Source organism: Channa argus, chromosome 9 (assembly GCF_033026475.1).
Source record: "Channa argus isolate prfri chromosome 9, Channa argus male v1.0, whole genome shotgun sequence".
NCBI lineage: Eukaryota > Metazoa > Chordata > Actinopteri > Anabantiformes > Channidae > Channa > Channa argus.
Genome location: NC_090205.1, coordinates 15,244,545 through 15,265,741, shown reverse-complemented (window position 1 = coordinate 15,265,741; position 21,197 = coordinate 15,244,545). Strand labels below are relative to the sequence as shown.

The following is a 21,197-nucleotide window of genomic DNA, read 5'->3' as shown; positions in this document are numbered from 1 at the left end:
ATACATGTCTAATTTATTCCACTAAAAAATCCCTTTTAGCAGTTCTTTTATGTTCTTTCTGAAGAGAACTCTGATTTTCAAGAGATTTCAAAGTGGTATATAGAGATGTGATATGAGTCATCTGCTACTCTTTGATAATAAAAGAAGTACCTATCTCAAAAAGAATTTCAGCCCTTTTTATCTCAAGAAGCAAACATACAATATGTTAGTTTCTCACCAAGAAGAGTAAACTCTGCTTGGCGTTCATTTGCTAGGGAGAAATCAATATTGTATGAACCCACTCCCTCTTTATTCCCAGTCGACCATTATTCCTCCCCACCCCAAACAGCAGACGTTACCCGCGATCATTTAGCAAACCCCTGGTGAGCTTCTGTCTGACCCCTTCCCAGCTCTGCCTGCTCATGCCCAAGCCGTGCTCTCATGCCAGAAGCCAGTTTGGCAGCCTCCCTGCCTGTAATATATCTGCAGGAGCAGCATTCCTCTGGGGCTGGCCTGGATCAAATGGCAGTGATTTCCCAAACAGAGGCACAGAGATGGAAGGCCTGACCCATCCTCTGATCTGCTACATGCTCTAATCGCTGCAGGTCAGAATGGATAAATGGTGATGTTAAACCTCTGTGTGTCTTCTTTTCGACTCCAGATCTGCAGCAGTAGACCCATCAGGATGAAAGGCCAGTCAACAGATCAGGACTGACTGATAATGTTTTGCTCAGTCAATATTGTCATTTACATTTGCTCAGAAAGCAGGTGATTGCCATTGAGGAATTGCTAAAAAGTGAGATGTTTAGCTCAAATTTATTTAGATATCACATTGGTAGTATGCTGACCAATAATGAAAGAGGCATTAACAATTTGATTGGGCCCCCATGGTGCTGGTTCACACTGCATTAAACTCTTCCATTCAAATGAATGGGAGGGGAGTCACCCCCCCCGCCCCCACAAACACACACACACACCCACACCCCCACCCCCGGTTTCGATACGTAAACAATAATTGTTCAGTTCAACAACATATCTACGTTTGACAGTGATGAATCTGAAGACAGGGGGGACTTAGATCTATAATGCCTTTTTTTTGTGCCAAAATGACATGAGTACACAGGAGGCGTTTGATCTCATTTTTGCATCGACTGTACTTCACACAAAAATGCTGAAATATGGCAAAAATAAATAATGCTGTCAGTGCATCACTTTTTAATATTTGTAGATTTCCTGTTGTTCAAGATAAAAAAAAACATATGTTTGTTAAAACAAAACAGACTATCCAGTCTATTTTACAGTGACTCTATTTTAAAACTTTCAGGGTTTATTAATTGTGATTGAGTGCAATTTCAGGGGAACATTTGTTTATTGAACCCATTTGTGCATCATTAGGTCAATAGTGTCCTACATACAGACAATGGTTAAAATAAAATTAAGGTGGCAGTAATGTGGATTTGGCAGCTCTTCTAAATTTCACAGAGCTAAACAACAACATATATTTTACTGTTATACAGCCATGTAATATTTAGACCTAAGTGATTTATATGAACCAAACTGAGCTGTTTGTTTAGCAGAAATATTCCCAGCTGCTGTGTTTTTGGTTATTTTTAAAGCTTCGTGAGACCTATATTCATAAATACTCAAGGGTAACAAGGATTCACATGGATGGTTAGCACCTCAGAGGCATGGATAGATAAGATTCACGGTAAAAGTTAGCTAATATCTCCAAACTGACAGGAACTTTCTGGGCATTTACAAAGTGAGACTTTAGTAAACCTGTGCTGGTTTGAATAACATCAAGAAAGCCGAGGAATGATGGGGGGTGGATGTGGGGGCCTACTCTTTGATGTATAGGATTGAGATGTGATGAGGTCTGTTCAAAGTGAGTACAAAGTAGTGTTAAGATGGAAAAAGCAAATGCAGCTTTAGTCAAGGTAGAGAAGGCGAGGTAGCAAGAGATGATGAAGAAATCTCCTGTCTCACCCAAAACGTAGGCAAAGAAGATGAAACATTATCTAACATTAAATATAGATGCTTCTTGTGGAGATGTCTCTGCTGTAAAAAACACATTTGTAACCTACCTAGCATAAAGACTATGCACATACACTGGTTGCTGGCTATAGCTTTGTATATATATTTGAATGATATTAGAGAAGTATTATTATTTTCATTTAGCTCACATAACTGTTCCAGTGATGCTTCTTTAACCAGCACCTGACTGAATTGAGCTGCTGTGGAGAGATTTCTACCACTCTCATTAGTTACTTTGACAGCTTGACTGATTTCACTTTCAGTACATTTGAAGCTGCTACCTGACCTTAATCTTGTATATTGGCAAATAATTAACTCCACGCCAACAATAATGCGTGTAGCTAATCCACTTTTGCTTGCGTAGTCCAGAAAACTGTCTTCAGCAGGAAAACAGCACCTTCAAAACTGAACACAGCTGTTCTCAAAGAGGCTCATTAAACTCTGCATCAGGAGAAAATCACAACAGCACCAGCAACTGCATCTGCAATTACAAAAAGCATGTACAGTATAGAATTCCTCACTCAGAGCAATGTTAGATGCATTCAATACAGGAACATATCTCTGCAACATATCTTGGGCTTTTTAGGACTGTTCACCTCACTAAACTGTACATTGTACGGTGTATTGTTCTTACTTTATTGATATCTTATTACTCTGATGTACTGTATACTGCAGTAATATTATGTGTAACGGCTACTGCAACACAAAGATGTCCCTCCAGGCATTAAGTAGTATCTATCTATCTGAAAGGAGAACATTTATTATGCTTGTACAAAAATACTTTGCACCATAATACTCACAACTTTGTGGTGGTAAAATAATACATCCATGCATTATTTACTATAAGAGTGTATTTAACAAAATGAGATTATCAGCAGTTTGAGATGCTGCCCCACTTTTGAATGTCCTCACTCTGCAATCACATTGTTAACTTTTCCTGGCCTGTCAGCAAATAATAACAGCAATAGTATTTTCTGCTTACTCATTTCATTAGGTGGTGCTTCTTCAACACAGGGATGTTTTCTGACGCGGAAACTCACATAAACATGTCACTTTGCCACTGTGGTCAAAGCTGCAGTTCTTTAACTGGCTCACATGCTGTACGTTTTCTGTTGTATCTAACTGGCAGATCTGATCACTTTGCTGTCTTTTGCTGTTTTATTCACAGGTATTGACAATGCATCAATAGTCAGAAGTGTATTCAGAACCACACACCACAGTTTCTGCCTCTGCCATTGCAGCTTTTGGCAAATTTAAGTGTCTGCTTTGCACCTGTGTGAAGAGATATAACTAGATTTGGTTTCATCCGTGGATTTATGTAATTTTAAGCTGTTATTGAGTCAGCTCATCAATTAAATTACATAATCTCACTTAAGTAAATTTAAAATATGTTTCTGCTGCTTTGTCACACGAGGGTGCAGATTTGAAAAGTCGAGGGCAGATTCTGTTTGCTGCCCCTGTCATCACCGTTCGCATCATGTTGTTGCTTTTTGTTGTTCTTTTTTGCCTGGATCGCTGCCCTCATTTTTCCTCTGTTGCAGGTCCAGTGATGAAGCTGCAGCAGAGAACTCCTCGCCGGCGGGGCCAGCAGCCCAAACTGCTCAACAGCCCTGAAGACAGCCTGTACTACAACCAGCTAAATGTGAGTTCAAAGTGCCGATAAAGGCCTTTGTCTGACTTTGGTTCCACATGATAATACAATTAAACCTACCTGTGCCAGACCCTGGAGCCCCACCCCCACGCTTCTCTGCCTCTTGTCTTGAACATGTGCTTATGCTCTTTATCTGTTGCTTTCATGTCAGGATGTCTGCCTTCACGGTGAATAATTGATGTGGTTTATCAAAGCTGAGCAAGATGCATGCTTCATCAGACTCACTTGAGCCCTTTGATCAGAAAAAATTATGCTGTGACTTCTGATATTATCAGCATCTGCTCGCATTCAACACAAAATCACTTTGAATTAAAAATTAATGACTCTCTGCTCATCTTTTGACTGTGTGCTCTTGGCCCTTTCCTCAGAGAAATCTGGATTACCAGGGGAGCAAGAGGAAGCCGAGAAAACTTGGGTAAATAACTGCTTTCCTACTTACAGCAACTCTAAACAGAACAGGCCCTTTGTGAAATAGGAGAATCCAGAAATGGAGTTGTTTTCTTATAATGTAAATGGAGAGCCAAAAATAACAGTCTTTTTATGAGCGGTTGATCTGCGTCATTAGCGAGGGGGTTACATATTAAGGCTTTGTCAGCGTGATAATTTTAAATGTGGAAGGTCTGACTTGTATTTGTACTATAAATTTAATCTTGGCTCAGATCTCTAGACTTTGGAAAATGCCTGAATGCCTCACTGCTGCATCTATAAACATTGTTTTTGTTCTAAATGTCTATTTTATCCCATTGTGATACCTCAGTATCACTGCTCTGTATCCCAGTAACTCACCACTTCTTCTCCTTTCATGTCACAGTCAAATCAAAGTGCTGGATGGAGAAGATGAGTACTACAAATTACTGTCAAATGTGGAGTCAATCCCTGAGGAAGAGTATGCGACCGCCACCCCCCCTTGCCCTTTCTAGTGGGCCTCTCATCAGTCAGAGCTGAGCCTTACAACCCTGTCAACTGGTAAGACAGATGCACAAGACATGTAGACAGACACTCCAAAGAACATCCCCAGTGTTGGATGTGCTGTGGTACTGTGTGTGAAGCATGTAGAAGCAGTGCAGAATAAGGGACTTGCATGAGCCATGCCCTCAGCTGTCAAGACGTTTTGGTCAGAAGGTGTTCACAGGGATGACTTACTCATCAGTGACATTAAAATAACTTGACAGTTACTAAATGTCTGCAAAGTTTGACAGCCATAATGCTTGATAATTAGTGATGGTACATTTTGTGAGAAAAGGGGATCTGGTTAGTAGACCTTTTTCCAAGTCCTGTATATGACTTGCTGCTATTTTGCCTCTTAATGTGGTAAGATTTTTTGTGTTATTATGGTGCCTGTGGTTTTTCTAGGGGTTTTTCCAGGTCCCTGCAGGAAATAAGAAATTATTATTCAGCATACAAACTGTTGTGAATTGGTACAGATGTTGCAGAAATAAATAAATTATCAACAGTACACGTATACATCATGCTGTGGACCGGGGGGAGGTCTTTTTGAGAAAAGGAATTTGCAGAGTTGAAATTAAACACTTGCTGAACATCAATTTATAGTTTTTATATTTTTCTGCTAAAGGTTTAAGCTCTAAAAAAGGTCTTCAGTTAATTAGTTTTGTCATTATGTAAATATTAATTATTTTATTGATTGATTCAGATTTGAAATATTGGCACATTTTTCAGACTAATAATCTTCAGCTTGCTTTGTTTGGGTGATCTTTAAGCCACAGCTGTTTGTTCTGTTAACTTAATAAATTATATGCTCATTAAAACCGGCATTTTTTTAGTTTCTGTTGATTTACCAAAGGAATTGACAAAGCATTTCAGAACTGCTCCACATTTACATTAAGGATTCCTTCTTACTGAAGGCAGTGCATTTCTAAATGCAGCAATGTTAAGTTGACATGGAAACATCTACCTATTTGATCATTATGTCAATTGTCTAACACAGATTCAGAGACAAATCCTTCTGAAACCCAAAGCTCTCCCGACGAGTTCTCCCACTGTGAGCTGCCGTAGTTAGAGGGGCTTTGTGCTGTCTGAGTGCTAGAATCACCACACATAGCTTCACAGAGGCAGAACGAGACCTCACTTTGAATTTCACCCTAAATACAGGAATTTTCTTTTAAGATGTGAAGTGTCGGAAATGCGCTGGCGAGTTGATTTGTAGAGCTTTTTTTTTTTCTTTTCAATTTGCATATCATTTACTGCATCTCCCTTTGTTGACACCCGAGGGCCTTAGAGGAGATTTTGATCTTAATAGGAAGAGTAGGGTGGTATGACTGAGGATCTCATCCTCCTTATACTCAGTGGGGAAAACATTAGAGCTCTGCCTAGAGAGCGAGACCACTTCACTTAGGTTCAGATTCACAGGAATCCTGGTAGGTTTAAAAGGGCCTTAAGTGTTCAACAGATCCCACTGCTAAGTAAAGTGGAGGTCAGACACTGAGGATTGACTCTTCACCTAAACATCATAGGTTATTTATTTCATTTCCTATTTTAGCATGCAAAACATAAGAATTTGCTTTGGTAGCTTCCTCCTTAAATGTAATATAACCTAAACATGGCATGATTGAAATTCCAAATGATGGATGTATTGAAACCATAAGTTTTTCCTCCCGACAACACTGTTATATGCCATTTGTGTCGAGCTGCCACAGTGCTTGTATTGGTAGTAGTATGATTATTCTAAATAGATTGAAATGTTAGACATGTTCTGGAAGTAAAACATTCACTAGGCATCAGTGTTGGTAAAACTATACAGACCGTTTACCTAACTAAATATAAAAATACAGAAATTGTAAAGTACTTATTACAGTTTAGAAATGTCATTTTTGAAGCAATGTTACTTGACTAACTTTAAAATGTAAATACATTTTTATGCAGGAAAGGGGCTCCTGTGATTAATATGTTTAATTGTACTTGAGTAAAATTCTTTAGTAAATGTCCTACCAACATCCTACCACTGCCTCTACGAGAAAAAGATGCAACACAACTTATTTAGTGAATTGTCTGTATTGCAATGAAAGGCACTACTACTCATCTGAGTAGTTTTCATTAACATACGTAACTCCAAAAAATAAAAAATAAAATAAAAATCAAAGAGTAATACCCCAGACCAGTGGCAGTGTTATAATGTGGTGTCACAGTCAGTTCAGAAGCATTTCACCTCCGGTTGTAGCCACAGATCCTGCAATAATTAAAATCCTTGTTGTGTGTTACTCCCTTGCTGGGATAGTTGGTTCCTCTGAAGAGCAGTCTGAAATAGGTCACCCCAGCACCCTGTAGTGCATCTTAAAAGTACACTGAATCAATTAAGTGTGATCATGCTCCCTTGATTATTTTGGCCCTGTTTTACCATGGAGAGGAATTTCAAATAGGCTCACTAGTTTGAATAACAAGGTTGGACTGTGGTGACAAATGGTGCCAGAGTGGGAGTTCCTTCTCCTGTTTTTCTCTGCCAAATTAACTCCCTGGCTGATTGCCTGCTTTAGCATATGAGAGAAGCTGAGCGGAGGTGTGTATGTAATTGCCTTGGTTAGCTGATTATGTGTTGCAAAAGCAAAATGTTACGAAATACTGTTGTCACTCTCATGAAAGATGTTCTGGCCTAATGAACTTATGTGTCTGTGTTTGCCCGGACTCCTGGTGGTCCTACGGGTCTGCAGACAGGCTGCTCTAGGACAAATGCTGTGTCACGTCTGCAATCGAGGCATGACACCTGTGTTTTCTTTAATACATCTTCATAAATCCGGCTCCCTCTTGTTTTTCCTCATTAAATCTGACAGCATCTGGTGTGGAGAGAGGACTCCTTTAATGTGGCTAACGTTACTGCTGGTGTTTTTCTTGCCATTTTAGCTATTTGCTTCATGCGCTACACTTTTATTAAAGCAACATCCAAGGCAGCTCTGAACACTGTCATACAAAGTTTTAAACCACCTTATGAAAATGGCTCAAGCTGCAGCCTTAACAAATGATGAAAAGCTTTTATTTTCTAAAGACGCATACTTGCCTTTTCACCTAATAGTGATGTCTCACTTCAAAGAGAGCACGATTAGGCCAACATTGTCCTGTTTCTATATCCTGAGAGTTCAAAGGGAAAACTTGAAAACCAGTATTTCAGGTGCAGCCTTTTCAAATACTGCTTTCATGCAGTTTACATACTTTTGATTTCCAGATGTGTCTTAACTATCCACTCAATAACATATATCACACAAAATTGCAATTGCATACCTTATGATACATTTTGCATTAGTAAATCATTATTGCCCAATCTTTTTCCTTCATAGTTTGTTGATGCAAAGTTTGTGGACAGAGGACATTTAGGCACCAAAGATGACTACAATCTTAGCATTGTGATTTCCTTAGCTGGGTAATTATTAGTGCCAAGAAAAGTATCATACACAAGCGTCAGCCAGATGTCAGATGTATGTTCAAGGCTCTGAGCAAAGGAACATTCCCCAAAGACAACATTAATAAAGAAACTGGTTGAGCCAGGTAGAGACAGAGTAAGAGGCAGAAAGGAAGAAGGAGATAAAAGAGTCTGTTGAGTACATACATCAAAGGTCTCTTAATGACAAGGGATGCCATTAGGGTAACAGTGGCTTTTGTTTCAGCTTCCTCACACCTGCAGTTTGTTGAGGGTGCTCTATGCACTGTTTTGTTGTTTAGCATTTGCATGAATGTAAAACAAGCATGCAAGAGGAGATGAGGGTTTGGTCTGACTGCTAGTCTTCGAGGTGACCAAATGTTTTGGTCAGAAATACAACTTCCTCTTCTTTTGTGAAAGAGACATGTAGCCCTGCAGTACCCTCCCGCTATAAAGAGGCACCAAGCTAGAAAAGGCTTGCGTAGAACAATAGAAGCTGTGAGGAAAAGCTGTTATCCTGTACACCATGAAATTTATTGACTTAAAAGTTGTCTTGGTGCCCCCAGCACTGGAATGGGATTTAACAAATCAGAGCATGAAATTGTGATTAGCCTCTCTCAGTTTGTAGAAGGAGTGGGGCACTAGCAGACTTGGCATGGCCAAAGGTGTAACCTGTTTTGTTTTGCCCCGGCACTGCTTTCCCAGATGGTGCGACCAGCTGCCATTGAATACACGCTGGACGGGTAACAGTGTGAGAATTACCACGGCGTTGTTGTAGTTTGGGATGCATAACAGAAAGCTTGTCTTTTTGCCACAGCCAGGAGGAGCAGAGATGTATCACCTGGTGTTCGACCAAACAACCTCTTCAATGAGGTCAGATTAAAATAGTCTTCGGTATGACTGCTTTAAAATCTGTCCAACAGCTTCTGCTTTTCTCTTAGTTGTGTAGCTGTGCATGGAGACCCCCCACTGGCATTTTGCGTGAGTGTAATTACAGGATTTTCTTTACATGTTTCCTAAGATACTCTCTCCTAAGATACTCAGAGATGAGCATTTGCAATAACCTGTTTATACACTTTCTGTCCACTCTTATGTTTTCTTTTGTTTGCACTCACTTGCAGCTAAACAAGTGGGTTGACATTCGCATATTTAGCTTATTCAGGGTATTTTGTGTCTTTTAAATGACCTCCAGTAAACTACTACTTACTGTCGAGTAAGTTTTAAGGTTTATGTAAATGATAATAAACCAGAATAGCATCTACATTGTTATATGTCTGCAACAATCATTGCCAACTTCAGCTTAGTTTACACTGATTGCACAAGTCTTGGTGAAAGTGTCAAAAATGTTATTTTCACAATGCCTGTTGTTAATAAACAATACATAAGATTCCATATCTATCCTGTTTGATCTATGATCTCATAGGTAAAGTGCTGCTCCTAGCCAAATGCTTAGCATGCTAATGTCAATATTATTGCAGATACTTACTTTAAAATTCATCAACTGGACAAATTTAAACTTTGCTTAGCAGATGACATTTTGAAAGTCCAAAGGTCGCTAAAGTTAGAGAAATTAATCTTCTGAGGACCATGAATCTTTAAATATTTTTCCAATCCATTATATTTTTGGTGACCTATTCTAGTCAAAAGAATCTCACTGTCATGGGGAGACATCCTCTGGGGAACATGAATACAGTGGTTGTTGAGACATATATGTGTGGACCAAAGTGATAAACTTACTGAACTGTTGAAGTGATCATTCAATGATTAGCATGTATTAATTTCTATTCGAATGTTTAAGTAAGTGTAAGTTTGAAATTCAGTCAGTCACAGCTCTTGAGCCATCTGTGGAGCTATGTGACCTAAAAACCAGCTGAGCCTATAATCTAAGTAAGTAATTGGATGCTGTTTTAGAACTTGCTGGACATTTTGATCACTTGATGAAATTATATTGTGATGTTTCACTGCAACCAAGCACTGCCCCCTCACAGTTAGAAGGTTGCGCGTTTGCGCTTGCATGGGTTTCCTCTGGGTACTCCGGTTTCCTCCCGCAGTCCAAAAATGTGAATGTTTTCCTTCCTGCCACAACCCTCCCACTTTATCCGGGCTTGGGACCGGCACCAAGGTGGCCCATGGTGGCTGGGCAGGACCAAACCTGGTGAGTAGGATTCAATCCCGTGGCCTTCTGCCTCCCAACCTGGATTAATGCATCCAGGGTGGGCTGAGAGAAGGTAAAATGACCTGTCCCGCCTTACGCGACCTTAGGCCAGCCTTGCACATTGCCAAGTCTTTGCTCTTTGCTCTTGAATATGCAGAGATCCCCAGCTTCATAGGCTCGGAAGCAGAAGAGAGACGGGGGAAAAAAGAGTTGTATCGTATTGCAGGGAAAATTAGTGAGACCAAAGTTGGAGTTTCTGTGTGTTGGGGGCTGCGAACAATGGCAGCTTTCTGTCAGACAGCAACTTCAAAGGTCTGCTGAATGACTGCTCTGAGTTATACTTTGTTGTAGATCACTGAGGAAATTCACAGATGTTTTCTCATACGAGACACCATTATAGCGGCTCAAGTACCCAGTAGCCTCCAGCGTCTCTCCCTCTCCCACACACTCCAACTCACTCTCACTCTCACACATTCACCCCACTCCCCCACCCCCATTCCCAGTCTCTGATATCTCTTGTATGAGACAGATGTGGAACCTGTTTTCTCTCCAACTGTCCAGAGAATATGGAAAGTTAAAAAGCGTTCGCATTTTGTCATTGCCCTTCGATGGTTGTCAGATCCTTGACCCCACTTCACTCAAAACGTCAGAATTACAAGCCGCTCCATTCTCTCACATCCACTTGTGGTCAATACAATGCGATGTTCACCTTTCAAATTAAATTATGTTAGTAGAAAACTGAAACGTGATAACGAATTGTATTTTCAGTGAGCTGCAAAATGAGAATGTTATTGTGATTTCTCTTTCTCTTCTGCAGAATACCTTCTTTGCCTTTCAACTGGACCAAAACACAGACAGCATCATAAATAAATGCTTGACATCTACATCGATTGTAAATGTGTATTTATTTCAAGTAAAGGGATGTTTTATATGTCAAATAAATTATTTAAAATATTAAATTTTGTATGTGTTCGTGTGTGCGTGTGTGTGTGTGGTCACCAGTAGTTAATTTTTTTTTTTTTTTTATGTAATGCCAATTAAAATGAAGGGAAATACAGAAACATTGTCTCGCAGTGCCATGGACTGACTTTGGTCAGCTTACATTCATTTAACACTTTAAATGAATGTAAGGCTGATATGAACGTAATCTAGACAATCACCTGTTGAACTTTTACAAGTGATTTGTTTGTTTTTTTTTAAACTAAAATCTCTTTTATTAACAGAACAGATCACATCTAATGATCATACATCATGAAGATGTCAGTTTCTTCTTCCTTCAGACGCAACAACGTTGCATTGTGTTTCGGGTAGCTACTGCAAAACATAACCTGAACCTTCTCTTTAAATATTCTAGTTCCTAAAAGCAGCTTGATGTGTGTCTGCAGCAGTATTCCTGTCGATCGACTCTCTGCTTTATGCTTTAAACTACTGTGTGAAGTACATGGATGGTTCAAACGTTTGGGTTTACAGTCAGAATACTATTAAATTGGAGGTTACTCTGAGTTAATTTTTTCCATCAAATGCTGCAGGAATTTTCTTTGCCAAACCACTGCTGGTGTGACACTGTAGAACTTGAGGCATAGCCATGATGTGGTAAAGGTTTGGTGCAAGTAAATTACCTCAGGGACTAGACATTGTGTCAAGCACACTGTCATGAATTTCTTACAAACTATATCAAAGTCCTGCTCATCCAAATCCATCCCCCCCACTGGAGTCCTTTTGAGATGCATTAAAATCTAAGACCCTGCATTTAAAGCTGAACAGAGTATCTCAAAAGAAGATATCAATAATTTGGTAATGCTGATGGTTCTCAAAATCCATGCACTTGTCATATATGGCTGAAACTTGCCTTGCGTAGTACGACAGCTCTCATGTAAAGCTGATTTGTGTGAAAATCCAGCCTAAATCAGAATTAATATTTGCTGTTTTAATGTCCACAAATCATTTGCCGCTGTTCAGGCGCAAAGGGAAATTAATTCTGTTTTTGGGTGGATTCTCTCTTCGCTTAATTGTTGTCAGGTTTGACATAGGAGAGCATATTACAACATTTGACATTTATCTGACATTAAATCTGGATGCAAAATCTAAGTGGCAGCACTTTGCAGTACAATTCAAATGTTTGGATCCAAATGTAAAAATTTTTTGGGTCAAATGTTACCAATAAGACACATTTTTCTTCATTTATTATGATCACGTGCTGTTTTAGTAGTGGTTGATGAAACTAAATTACCATTGCAGTTATAAAGAGTTGCCAAGGTGTGAAAGTTTACTTTTTCTGGTGTTTATCTCCATCCTGCCTGACACTTGCTTGTTTGTTTTTATGAAAGAGTTTCCCACCTGGTTAGCCAGATGTTCTTTCTCTGTAATGGCCTGATCTTGTTTGTGTCCTAGTCCTTTAAAACCAAAATGAAAAGTAAAGTAGAGACTAATGGTTAATAAATAATTATCTTATAATTTATACATAATATGGAGTCCCCTGATTACAACAGGTTTGGTGTTGGCAGGTTGTGAAAAATATCTTTGTTTGTTATTAATTTAGCTTTAAATGTTTTGATGTTTCTACCAAGACATTAAAACTGCCAGTAATTAACTATTTATTGAATAAAATCCATCTTATTGATGAATTACAAAGATACAGACAATGCAAGTGTCATGCAACAGGAGGATAGACAGCAGCTGAATATTTCTGTGGCTGATAATTAAAACATTAGAAAAACATTTAGCAACCATTAGTAAATCGATTAGTTTCAAACTGTTTATACATGTATTATTTATTAAATGTGGTACCAGTATATGTAGTCATCATAAAAACTTCCATCCACACAGTCAGAGTGTGACCTCTGTGAGATAATTTCGTAGGCGGCTGCTACACACTGTCTCATGTGTAAATGAATTAATGTGGCAGTGACCTTCTTGTTCTCTGCACATTTTTCTAAGCTTCATCACCAACAGCTTCCAGAAGTTGATATAAACAAGGTTAATCTTCACTAGTTTTTATCAGTCAACAGTGTGACTACACCACTTCTTTAGCCAGTTTTGTAGTTTAACATGGCTCCAGTGCAGCCCAGCAGGACTCCCCCTTTTCCCTCATGACTGTGTGTAAAGCCGTGGGAGAGGACTGGGAACATTAATCCCTTCAAAGGAACAGATCTAATTCAAAATCTGCCGCTCCAAACTAGTTGAGAGGACAGTGATTGTTTCTGCAGGGAAGCCAGATAAAGATCAGAGAGCTGATATAGAAAACCACAACTTCTATTTTGACTGATCTGCCACAAAAGTTTGGATATTATCTAATGAAAACTGCACACATTGGGCTTTGCTAAGTGTAATGAAGCACAAAGGACAAAATATGATAGGTTAACATTACTGTATATCAGTTTAGTCTTTGTGTTAACTTCCTCACACTATAAATACCTGAGTTTACTTTGGATCCAGCAGTGTTTTTACTCAATGTGGACTTTTCGTTTATTCCTAGTTTATAAAGAAACATTGAGGCATCACCATCTCTAGTGCTGCCTGTCACCTGATATAAGAGAAATTTCCCCTTGTGACAAGTTAAAAAACATTAATTTGAATCAATGTTTTTAAAAGTTTGCCAGGGTGTCCATTTTGATATACAAAAAAGAAGGGGAAAAAAATCTAAATTAGTAAGGTTCTGATAAAGCAACTGATGGAAACGACTAATAGAGAAATAAGTATTTAAATCGTCTAATTCAGAGAGGGCATAATTAAGTTTTTACTGCTGTGTTGTGGTTCAAAGACACAACAAAGAAATTTTAATTCAAATTAGAAACGTAAAAGAGACGCTGATTCTTCAGAGATGAGAACTTTGTGTTGAGTCACTTGATTTGGTCTCTTTCCTCCATCAAACACTCAGGCAACGCTCTTGGAGATCTCCAGAGATAACAATGTCACATTGTCACATAGGGTTCTGCTACAAATCCGTAATTACAAAAAGAGGATCAGATGACTACAGCATCCAATACTGGGGTCTCCAGGCGGCATGAGGGTCTTTGATCAAGAAAATCCAATTATTTGTGTATATACATTTCCCACATAGTGATTACTTCATTAATTGTCCCGCCTTTATCTCCTCCCTTCCCATCCCCCCTAATAATCAGCTCCTTTATCCAGACCAACAAACACACCATAGGAGCTTTGTGGATTCAAAGGATTTGCTTTCCCCTCTCAAAGAGCCGCTATTCTTTGATGATTGGGCAGCGGCAAACTTCAAAGTAATAAATCTTATTTCTGACTGGCTGGCGGCCCACCAAAGTCCTTATCAAATTCTAAGAAGTGATCCCTCACTCTTCAGATACACCAAGGATATCTCGGAGAGAGGAAGCACTGAGGAGTGAAGACCTGCTCGACAAGATATTTTACTGCGAATGCACACATTCATCTAAATTAGTGTTTTCTTTTTGATTTGTTTTCATCGTGCGGGAGGTGGAGGTTCGACCATGGCAGCAGTGGCTGTACTGCGGAATGAGACACTGCAGGCTTTTCTTCAGGTTTGTGCGCAACTTTCTGTTTACTTTGACGACTTTAATAACTCGTAAACTTACTCATCCGCTGCGTTTTAAGTTGGATTATGAGTGTCATCTAACTTATAAATACATATGCGTGCACTAAAGACAAATTTCGAGCTACTTCAGTTGGTCCATTGTCATATAATTTAATTGCCAAAGCTAATGGTTTGCGCGTTAATGATCCCCGCTGCAACATAACACAACTTTTATGACACGTCGTCTCCATTCGGGTTTCAGGATCGGTTTAGCACAGATGAAATTCAAACTGTTTGGACAAATCATTAGTTTGAGTCACTGTTTGAATTATGATATAAAAAAATAACATTGTTTTGGCCAATAAGATGCTTTAAATCATGATTGTAATGTAGAAAATGTGTGTCTCGGTTATCCAGGATCGCACTCCAAACTCTTCTCCAGAGAACTGTAAGCATTCTCCGCTGGCTCTCCTGGCTGCCACTTGTAACCGGATCGGGCATCACCACGGATCCAACCACGCAGATTTCCTCCAGGTCCCTTACGACCCAACTCTGGGCTCCCCTTCGCGTTTATTTCACCCTTGGACTAACGAGGGAAACCCTCAGAGCAGCCTGACCAGCAACTCGACATTCGGACTATCCTCCAAGCCCCAGCTGTCTGCGCACATTCAGAGCTCCTTCAGCTCGCACCACGAATTGCCCCTCACCCCTCCGGCGGACCCCTCGTACCCCTATGACTTCTCCCCTGTGAAGATGTTACCTTGCTCCATGCAGTCTCTGCAGTCCACCTGCCCTCCCACCTACGTCCCCGCAGTCAGCTACGCAGCCCCAACTCCCATTCCGCCTGCGATGCCAAGTTTTGTCACTGGACCTTCCGGCCTTGTGCACCAGCAGCAGAGACAGTTGTCCCCAAGTCCTGGAGAGGATATTCCGTGGTGGAGCCTGCAGCAGGGGAACCATGTAAGCCACTCATCCTCCCTCGGTCCTCATCGCTTCCAGCTGCAGAGAGGCTTGGTTCTGGGACATACGGACTTTGCACAATACCAGACGCAAATCGCCGCCCTGCTGCACACAAAGTCTCCTCTGGCGACTGCGCGGCGTTGCAGGAGGTGCAGGTGTCCGAACTGCCAGTCCTCTACCTCCAGCGACGAGCCTGGGAAGAAGAAGCAGCACATATGTCACATACCGGGTTGCGGGAAAGTTTACGGGAAAACTTCTCACCTCAAAGCGCACCTGAGGTGGCACTCTGGGGAGCGGCCGTTTGTGTGCAACTGGCTCTTCTGTGGCAAGAGCTTCACCAGGTCGGATGAGCTGCAAAGACACCTGAGGACTCACACGGGGGAGAAGCGCTTTGTTTGTCCGGACTGTTGCAAGAGGTTCATGAGGAGTGACCACTTGGCAAAACATGTCAAAACACATCAGAACAAAAAAAGCAAGTGTCACGACAAGACACTGGATCATGTGAAAAGGGAGGACCCGAGGAATATGTTGTAACACACCTTATGGTCATTTTAAACAGTAGAAATCACTTTAGTGCAATACAGTCCGTCCTTCATTAGTCCCAGTACACAGTGAGCTGCATTTTTAGAGGATACTTTTATTCTTTTGTTGGTTCATTTTCCACACCCTCACAATAGTTTCTGACTGGTCTGTGTAGCACATTTTTGTATATATACGAAGTTTTGTAAATTAATTTGGGGCCATAGAGAAGTTTATCTCATGAGTTTGAATTCACTGTCTATATCATATCAAAGAAGACAAGTTTTCAACTTGTGTTTTGATCATTGTCTTCGGTGGAAGATTTCACTCCCCAGTAAATGATATTTAATAGCTTTTGTTGAATGAAAGTGTCCGTTCTCTGCTCCATTTGGGGTATTTTTAAGCATGCTCTTGAAAAGATCTGCTATTGTTGATATGACCAAAATACTGTGTGAGAATAAAAATTATAACATTTTCCTCATCTCAGATTAATTTATTTTAATCTCTCTCAGTTTTATGAGTGATGAGACAGTCAGGTTGTAAACAAATTGCTGTGATTTCACCTGAACTAAATGTGTGTGATGTAAGTTAAGTGAAGTATTTGCAGTCAACAGTAAACTTCAGGTAAACATCTGACAACTTTTTTTGTTGAGTAAAATTGCAAAGCAAGTGATGTAGGTGCCTTGTGTTGTCCTTTAAACTTAAAAGTGTGATGATATTTAGTTTTCAGCTGTTGGTTGGTGGAAAACAGATCTGCATTTTAAAATCACAGTTTATCCCTCAGTTTACAACTTTGTAATGTTTTGAATAACTGTTTAAAAAAAGAAGTATTATAGCAAAGATATGACACAATTTGAAATTGCTTCTATGTGAAAATCTGAGATATAATATAGAAATCTACATTAAATAAATGTATGTGGTTGAAAAAAATTGAGAGCACAATGTTAAAATATGGAATATACATGTGCAATCACTGACAATTGGATGCCAACTGAATTAAAGCTGTAAGAGATGCAAGTCAGAGACACCATTTAGATCCGAGCGCTTCAGAAGATACATTCAGTTGCTAATATTCTAAAAGCTGAATTTGTTTTTAACTCCACACATAGCTGTAAATTATAAAATGATAGATCTTTGTTGACACCTTCATTCAAGAACAAAATCCATAGTATATAAAAGGACATTGCATTGTTTTAGAGAATAGTTAATTTGTTAATGTGCTCAAGAAGAGGTTGAGTATTTGTTTTGTGCCTCATTTTCAGCAGCATCTTACATTTACCCCTGAGGACTCTGCAGTGACACTGTAGGCTGAGATGAGACCCATTAACAAAGAAACACTTTGCGTTTTCACTGGATTCCTGCTGAACACAGGCTTTGTAGAGAGTTTAATGTCTATGTGGAGTCTGTCTCTTCCAGGACAACAGAGGTGAAACCCTTTAGGACAGGTTGCGCACTTACACTAAGTGTCATGTGTTATCACAGCAGTTTACTGTAAATTGCCTTGCTCAGTGGCTGCAACATGCAACATGTGGCACATCTGAAAGTAAAGTATCATCACTGCCTGTGTCCAGTCACACTTGTCCCGTCAGTCCTATGTGGCATCGCAGAAAATGTCAGTGTGACAAGTTTACTGCCTCAACAGCGCCCCCTATTGTAGGACAAATACAAACATTGTACCTCATTACAGTAAATGTCCATGCATGTAAAATGATTACATTTGTACTTACAGAGATTTTTTCTTTACACCTCTTATTTTGTCCAATGAACAACGTGCTTAAGTCCCTTTGTCACAAAATGCAATTAGTTTTGTTTTAGTTCCTTTGTTGGATGTTTGATGGGTTTTGCCACAATGACATCTACAGTATTTTGTCTGATTTAATTTCAGCTGATCACATTAACATGTTTACGAGTGGCTATAACTTGCAATTCAGTAAACAAAAAAATTGCCTGTGGGACTTGATTCTGCTTTTATCCCCAAAGGGGTTTCATTATCATGTAGACATCTTTGTGTCATTACTTCAGTCTGTGTATCAGTGTTTATAAAGCTCGTATTAAATTTGCTAACAAATATAAACTAATTACATGACTGACAGAAGACAATGTTTAGAACTTGTTATTATAAAACTTCCGTTAAAGATTACATGTTTACATCAGTGGTATCCGTATATGACACTAATTCAGGCCTGTGTTTTTCTTATCATTATCAACTTGAAAACATACAAAATACCAGGTTTTCCATCATGACCCAAGTGCTGCGATCTACATCTTTAAAGTTTTTGTGGACAGGCAGAGATGGTAAGTAACTAAGTACGTTTACTCTAAGTAATATATGCAAACATACTTTTGTGGTTCTTAAACACTACATTTATTGTACAGCTTTTATAAGATGTTGATTTTTAAAATAAAATGTAATTAACTCATAATTTATTATGTATTATTACGGAATCACCGCATGAAGTGCTATAAACCAGCTTGAACTTGCTCAGCTGTGCCATGTTTCTTCCAGACCATGTTGTTAAACAACTTTAACCTTCATTTTTATTATTACCATTTATGTAATTAGCAGCATCCCAACCAATAATATTTATTACACATTCTTTTCTTGTACGTTTGTACTTTAAGAAGTAAAACATTCAAGTAGTAATTCTACTTGTAGTGAAATATTCTTTAGGCAAATATTTGCGCTTGTTGATCTGTGTACTTTTACCACCTCTGTGGACAATGCTGTGGTCATTGGTGTTGATAAGTGTATAGAGTGTACAGTAAATATACTCCACTTGGTAGAAAAAGTGCAGGTGAGGCTACCACAGTTGTATCCAAAATCATGAATATTAACATACATTTAACACAAAAGAGGAGTTATGAAGGAAAACCTATGTGGTATGAGGAGATTTGATCCTTTGAACTGTAAAGTCTTTATCCAAATTATATGATCCTATTATAAAATGACGCCTGTAGATGGATCTGTTGAATGCGCCCAGCCTGGCTCCTCACATTTTATAGTCTCTGATTTAGCTTCATTGTCCAACACTGCAGGAGACCGTAAAGCTTATATGAAAGGATATCATTTGTTTTCTAAAAAGAATCAAAGATTTATACGCTGAAATTTGTGAGATGAAATATGTGACTTCAAATTATTTAACCTTTATTGTGGCTCAAAGAAAAGCATCATAAGCATAAATTGAACAAGCATTATTAAAAGGGATAAATGTGCATTTATATTTGTCTCATGACTTACATTATGATGCAGTCATATGCAGTCATGAAGCCTTTTTATGTGTTTATTGCTGTTTTCGCTGTGAATGGTGTTACTACTACTCTCCTTTCGGGTTATCCCTTGAGTTCAGGGTCACCACAGCAGCTCATTGTCCGCATGTTGATTTGACACAGTTTTTACGCCGGATGCCCTTCCTGACGCAACCCTCCCCAATTTCTACCGGGCTTGGACCAGCACTGCACAGCTGGGGAGGGGAATGGGCTGTTAGAACCACTCACCCTGTGGTCCGTAAGCAACTGCCTTTACCAACTGAACTATAGCCACCCCCTTTCTCTGTGAATGGTGTTAAAATCTATAATTGCTGTATCATGATTAATGATTTGTACCTGTCATATGTCGTTATACTGTGCTTGAATGCAGTATATATATCTACATATGTTATTGCTCATATAATTCATTTTGAAATAAATCTCTTTCTTTATTCTCAGACACACTTTTCATCCATCGATGAAGGCCATAGGATGCAGCTGAAAGCTCTATGGGCAATAATAAGTGGATCTTTTTTCAAGCTACTGCTTCTGCTGTCAGTCATGCTGTCAGAAAAACAGTCATAAAAGTGTCTAAGACATCTGTGTGTGCATTGAATCCCTGATATCAGCAGCTCTGCTGCACTTTGTGGAGGATTTTTACAGTATGTACTGCCTGAAATGCTACAGTTGGTTTTAAGTTCATTATAGATAGTGGCAAAGGTTTTTCTGGACTTGTTATCAGATATTATCAAATCTGTTGACTGAAGGCAGAAAGTAAACTTGATGCTCCTGCCTGCTCAGTGCCTTTAAAACCCTCAAAAACCTGATTTGATTCTTCTGTGGTGATGTGGTTTGATCAGATCTCACTGACAGCGATCAGACAAGCCATCAGCTGTCATCACATTTTCATTGAAATGTTGCTGAATCCAGATTTGTGCATGAACATATATGACAATCACCTTTTTCTCAATGGAGTTACATCCTCCTCTAATTGGGGAGGAGCACCTAACAAATTATGCAAATGTTTTTTGTTAAATAATCAGTGCTGTTTGAACTTTAGCAAAAGAGACTGAAAGATTTTGGACTTTTCAGGTGTCACTTCAGCAGACAGACAAAAGGGAGTCAGGTTGTCCTCAGAGAGCTCAGCCGAGAAGGAAAGAAACATTTTCAACTTCTGTTTGTTTCGCCTAATGAGGGTCTAACATGGTAAAAACATACAAAGAAAACAGCAGAAATGGACCCTAACTAATTTGTCACTTTATGTCACATGGTCAGTGTTTAATAATTGCATTAATTTTAGTTACATTTATTGAAATAACTCCTGTAGTTCATATTCTTTCTATCTTATTTTCTAATATCCTATGTCCACTTTATAATGTAGCTCAGTTGCAAGTTTGTGCATTTGAGGTTATACGAGTAGAGGAGTCTTTTGTATAACCTGTAGAGTGAATTTAGCAGTAAAAAAAAAAGGGGGGGACTGAAGGAACTTGATAAACCTATTCTCTTTTTAGAAATTATTTTCTTTTGCACGGGAACTATAGCTACCAGTCAGTCAACCAGAGGTTTTCACTGAATTTGCAAATTAAGCTTTAACACTGAATCTTCACACCGAACCACCAGTAGCTTTTTGCTGTGGAGCTCCCCTCACTGGTGACCGAAAGCACCGCTGTCAGCTCCGGTGGGATTCATAGAACTTCGATTCCTGCATAAAATCAGAATCAAAGAGTGCAAAAAATAGAGAACCCTCTGTTAATAATTGGGGTAATTCAGTGCTTGCATAGGCTAA

General features: G+C 39.2%; 2 protein-coding genes across 3 annotated transcripts in view; both read left to right on the top strand.

The window, feature by feature from the left end:
- Positions 1 to 11,270, top strand: part of myo3b (myosin IIIB) — a 58,615-nt gene extending 47,345 nt beyond the window's left edge. The window contains exons 26-29 of one of the 2 annotated variants that reach the window (XM_067516308.1): positions 3,555 to 3,655; positions 4,033 to 4,079; positions 4,476 to 4,630; positions 11,000 to 11,248. In XM_067516308.1, coding sequence (XP_067372409.1) covers positions 3,555 to 3,655; positions 4,033 to 4,079; positions 4,476 to 4,584 — 257 coding nt within the window. In that variant the 3' untranslated portion in view covers positions 4,585 to 4,630; positions 11,000 to 11,248. Of the gene's footprint in view, positions 1 to 3,554; positions 3,656 to 4,032; positions 4,080 to 4,475 lie in introns of both variants that reach the window. The other variant, XM_067516307.1, reaches the window with a different exon arrangement.
- A 2,758-nt stretch (positions 11,271 to 14,028) lies between these two features.
- sp5a (Sp5 transcription factor a) lies at positions 14,029 to 20,238 on the top strand. The gene is made up of 2 exons (XM_067516333.1): positions 14,029 to 14,693; positions 15,104 to 20,238. Exons 1-2 carry the CDS (start codon positions 14,643 to 14,645, stop codon positions 16,178 to 16,180), a joined length of 1,128 nt encoding a protein of 375 aa, XP_067372434.1. The 5' UTR covers positions 14,029 to 14,642; the 3' UTR covers positions 16,181 to 20,238.
- The last annotated feature ends 959 nt before the right edge of the window (positions 20,239 to 21,197 follow it).

What these genes read in the sequence shown, in the direction of transcription:
- sp5a (XM_067516333.1), top strand. Translation starts at nt 14,643, where the DNA reads ATGGCAGCAGTGGCTGTACTGCGGAATGAGACACTGCAGGCTTTTCTT. An exon ending in CACTGCAGGCTTTTCTTCAG is followed by an intron (nt 14,694 to 15,103) that starts GTTTGTGCGCAA and finishes TCGGTTATCCAG; the next exon opens with GATCGCACTCCAAACTCTTC.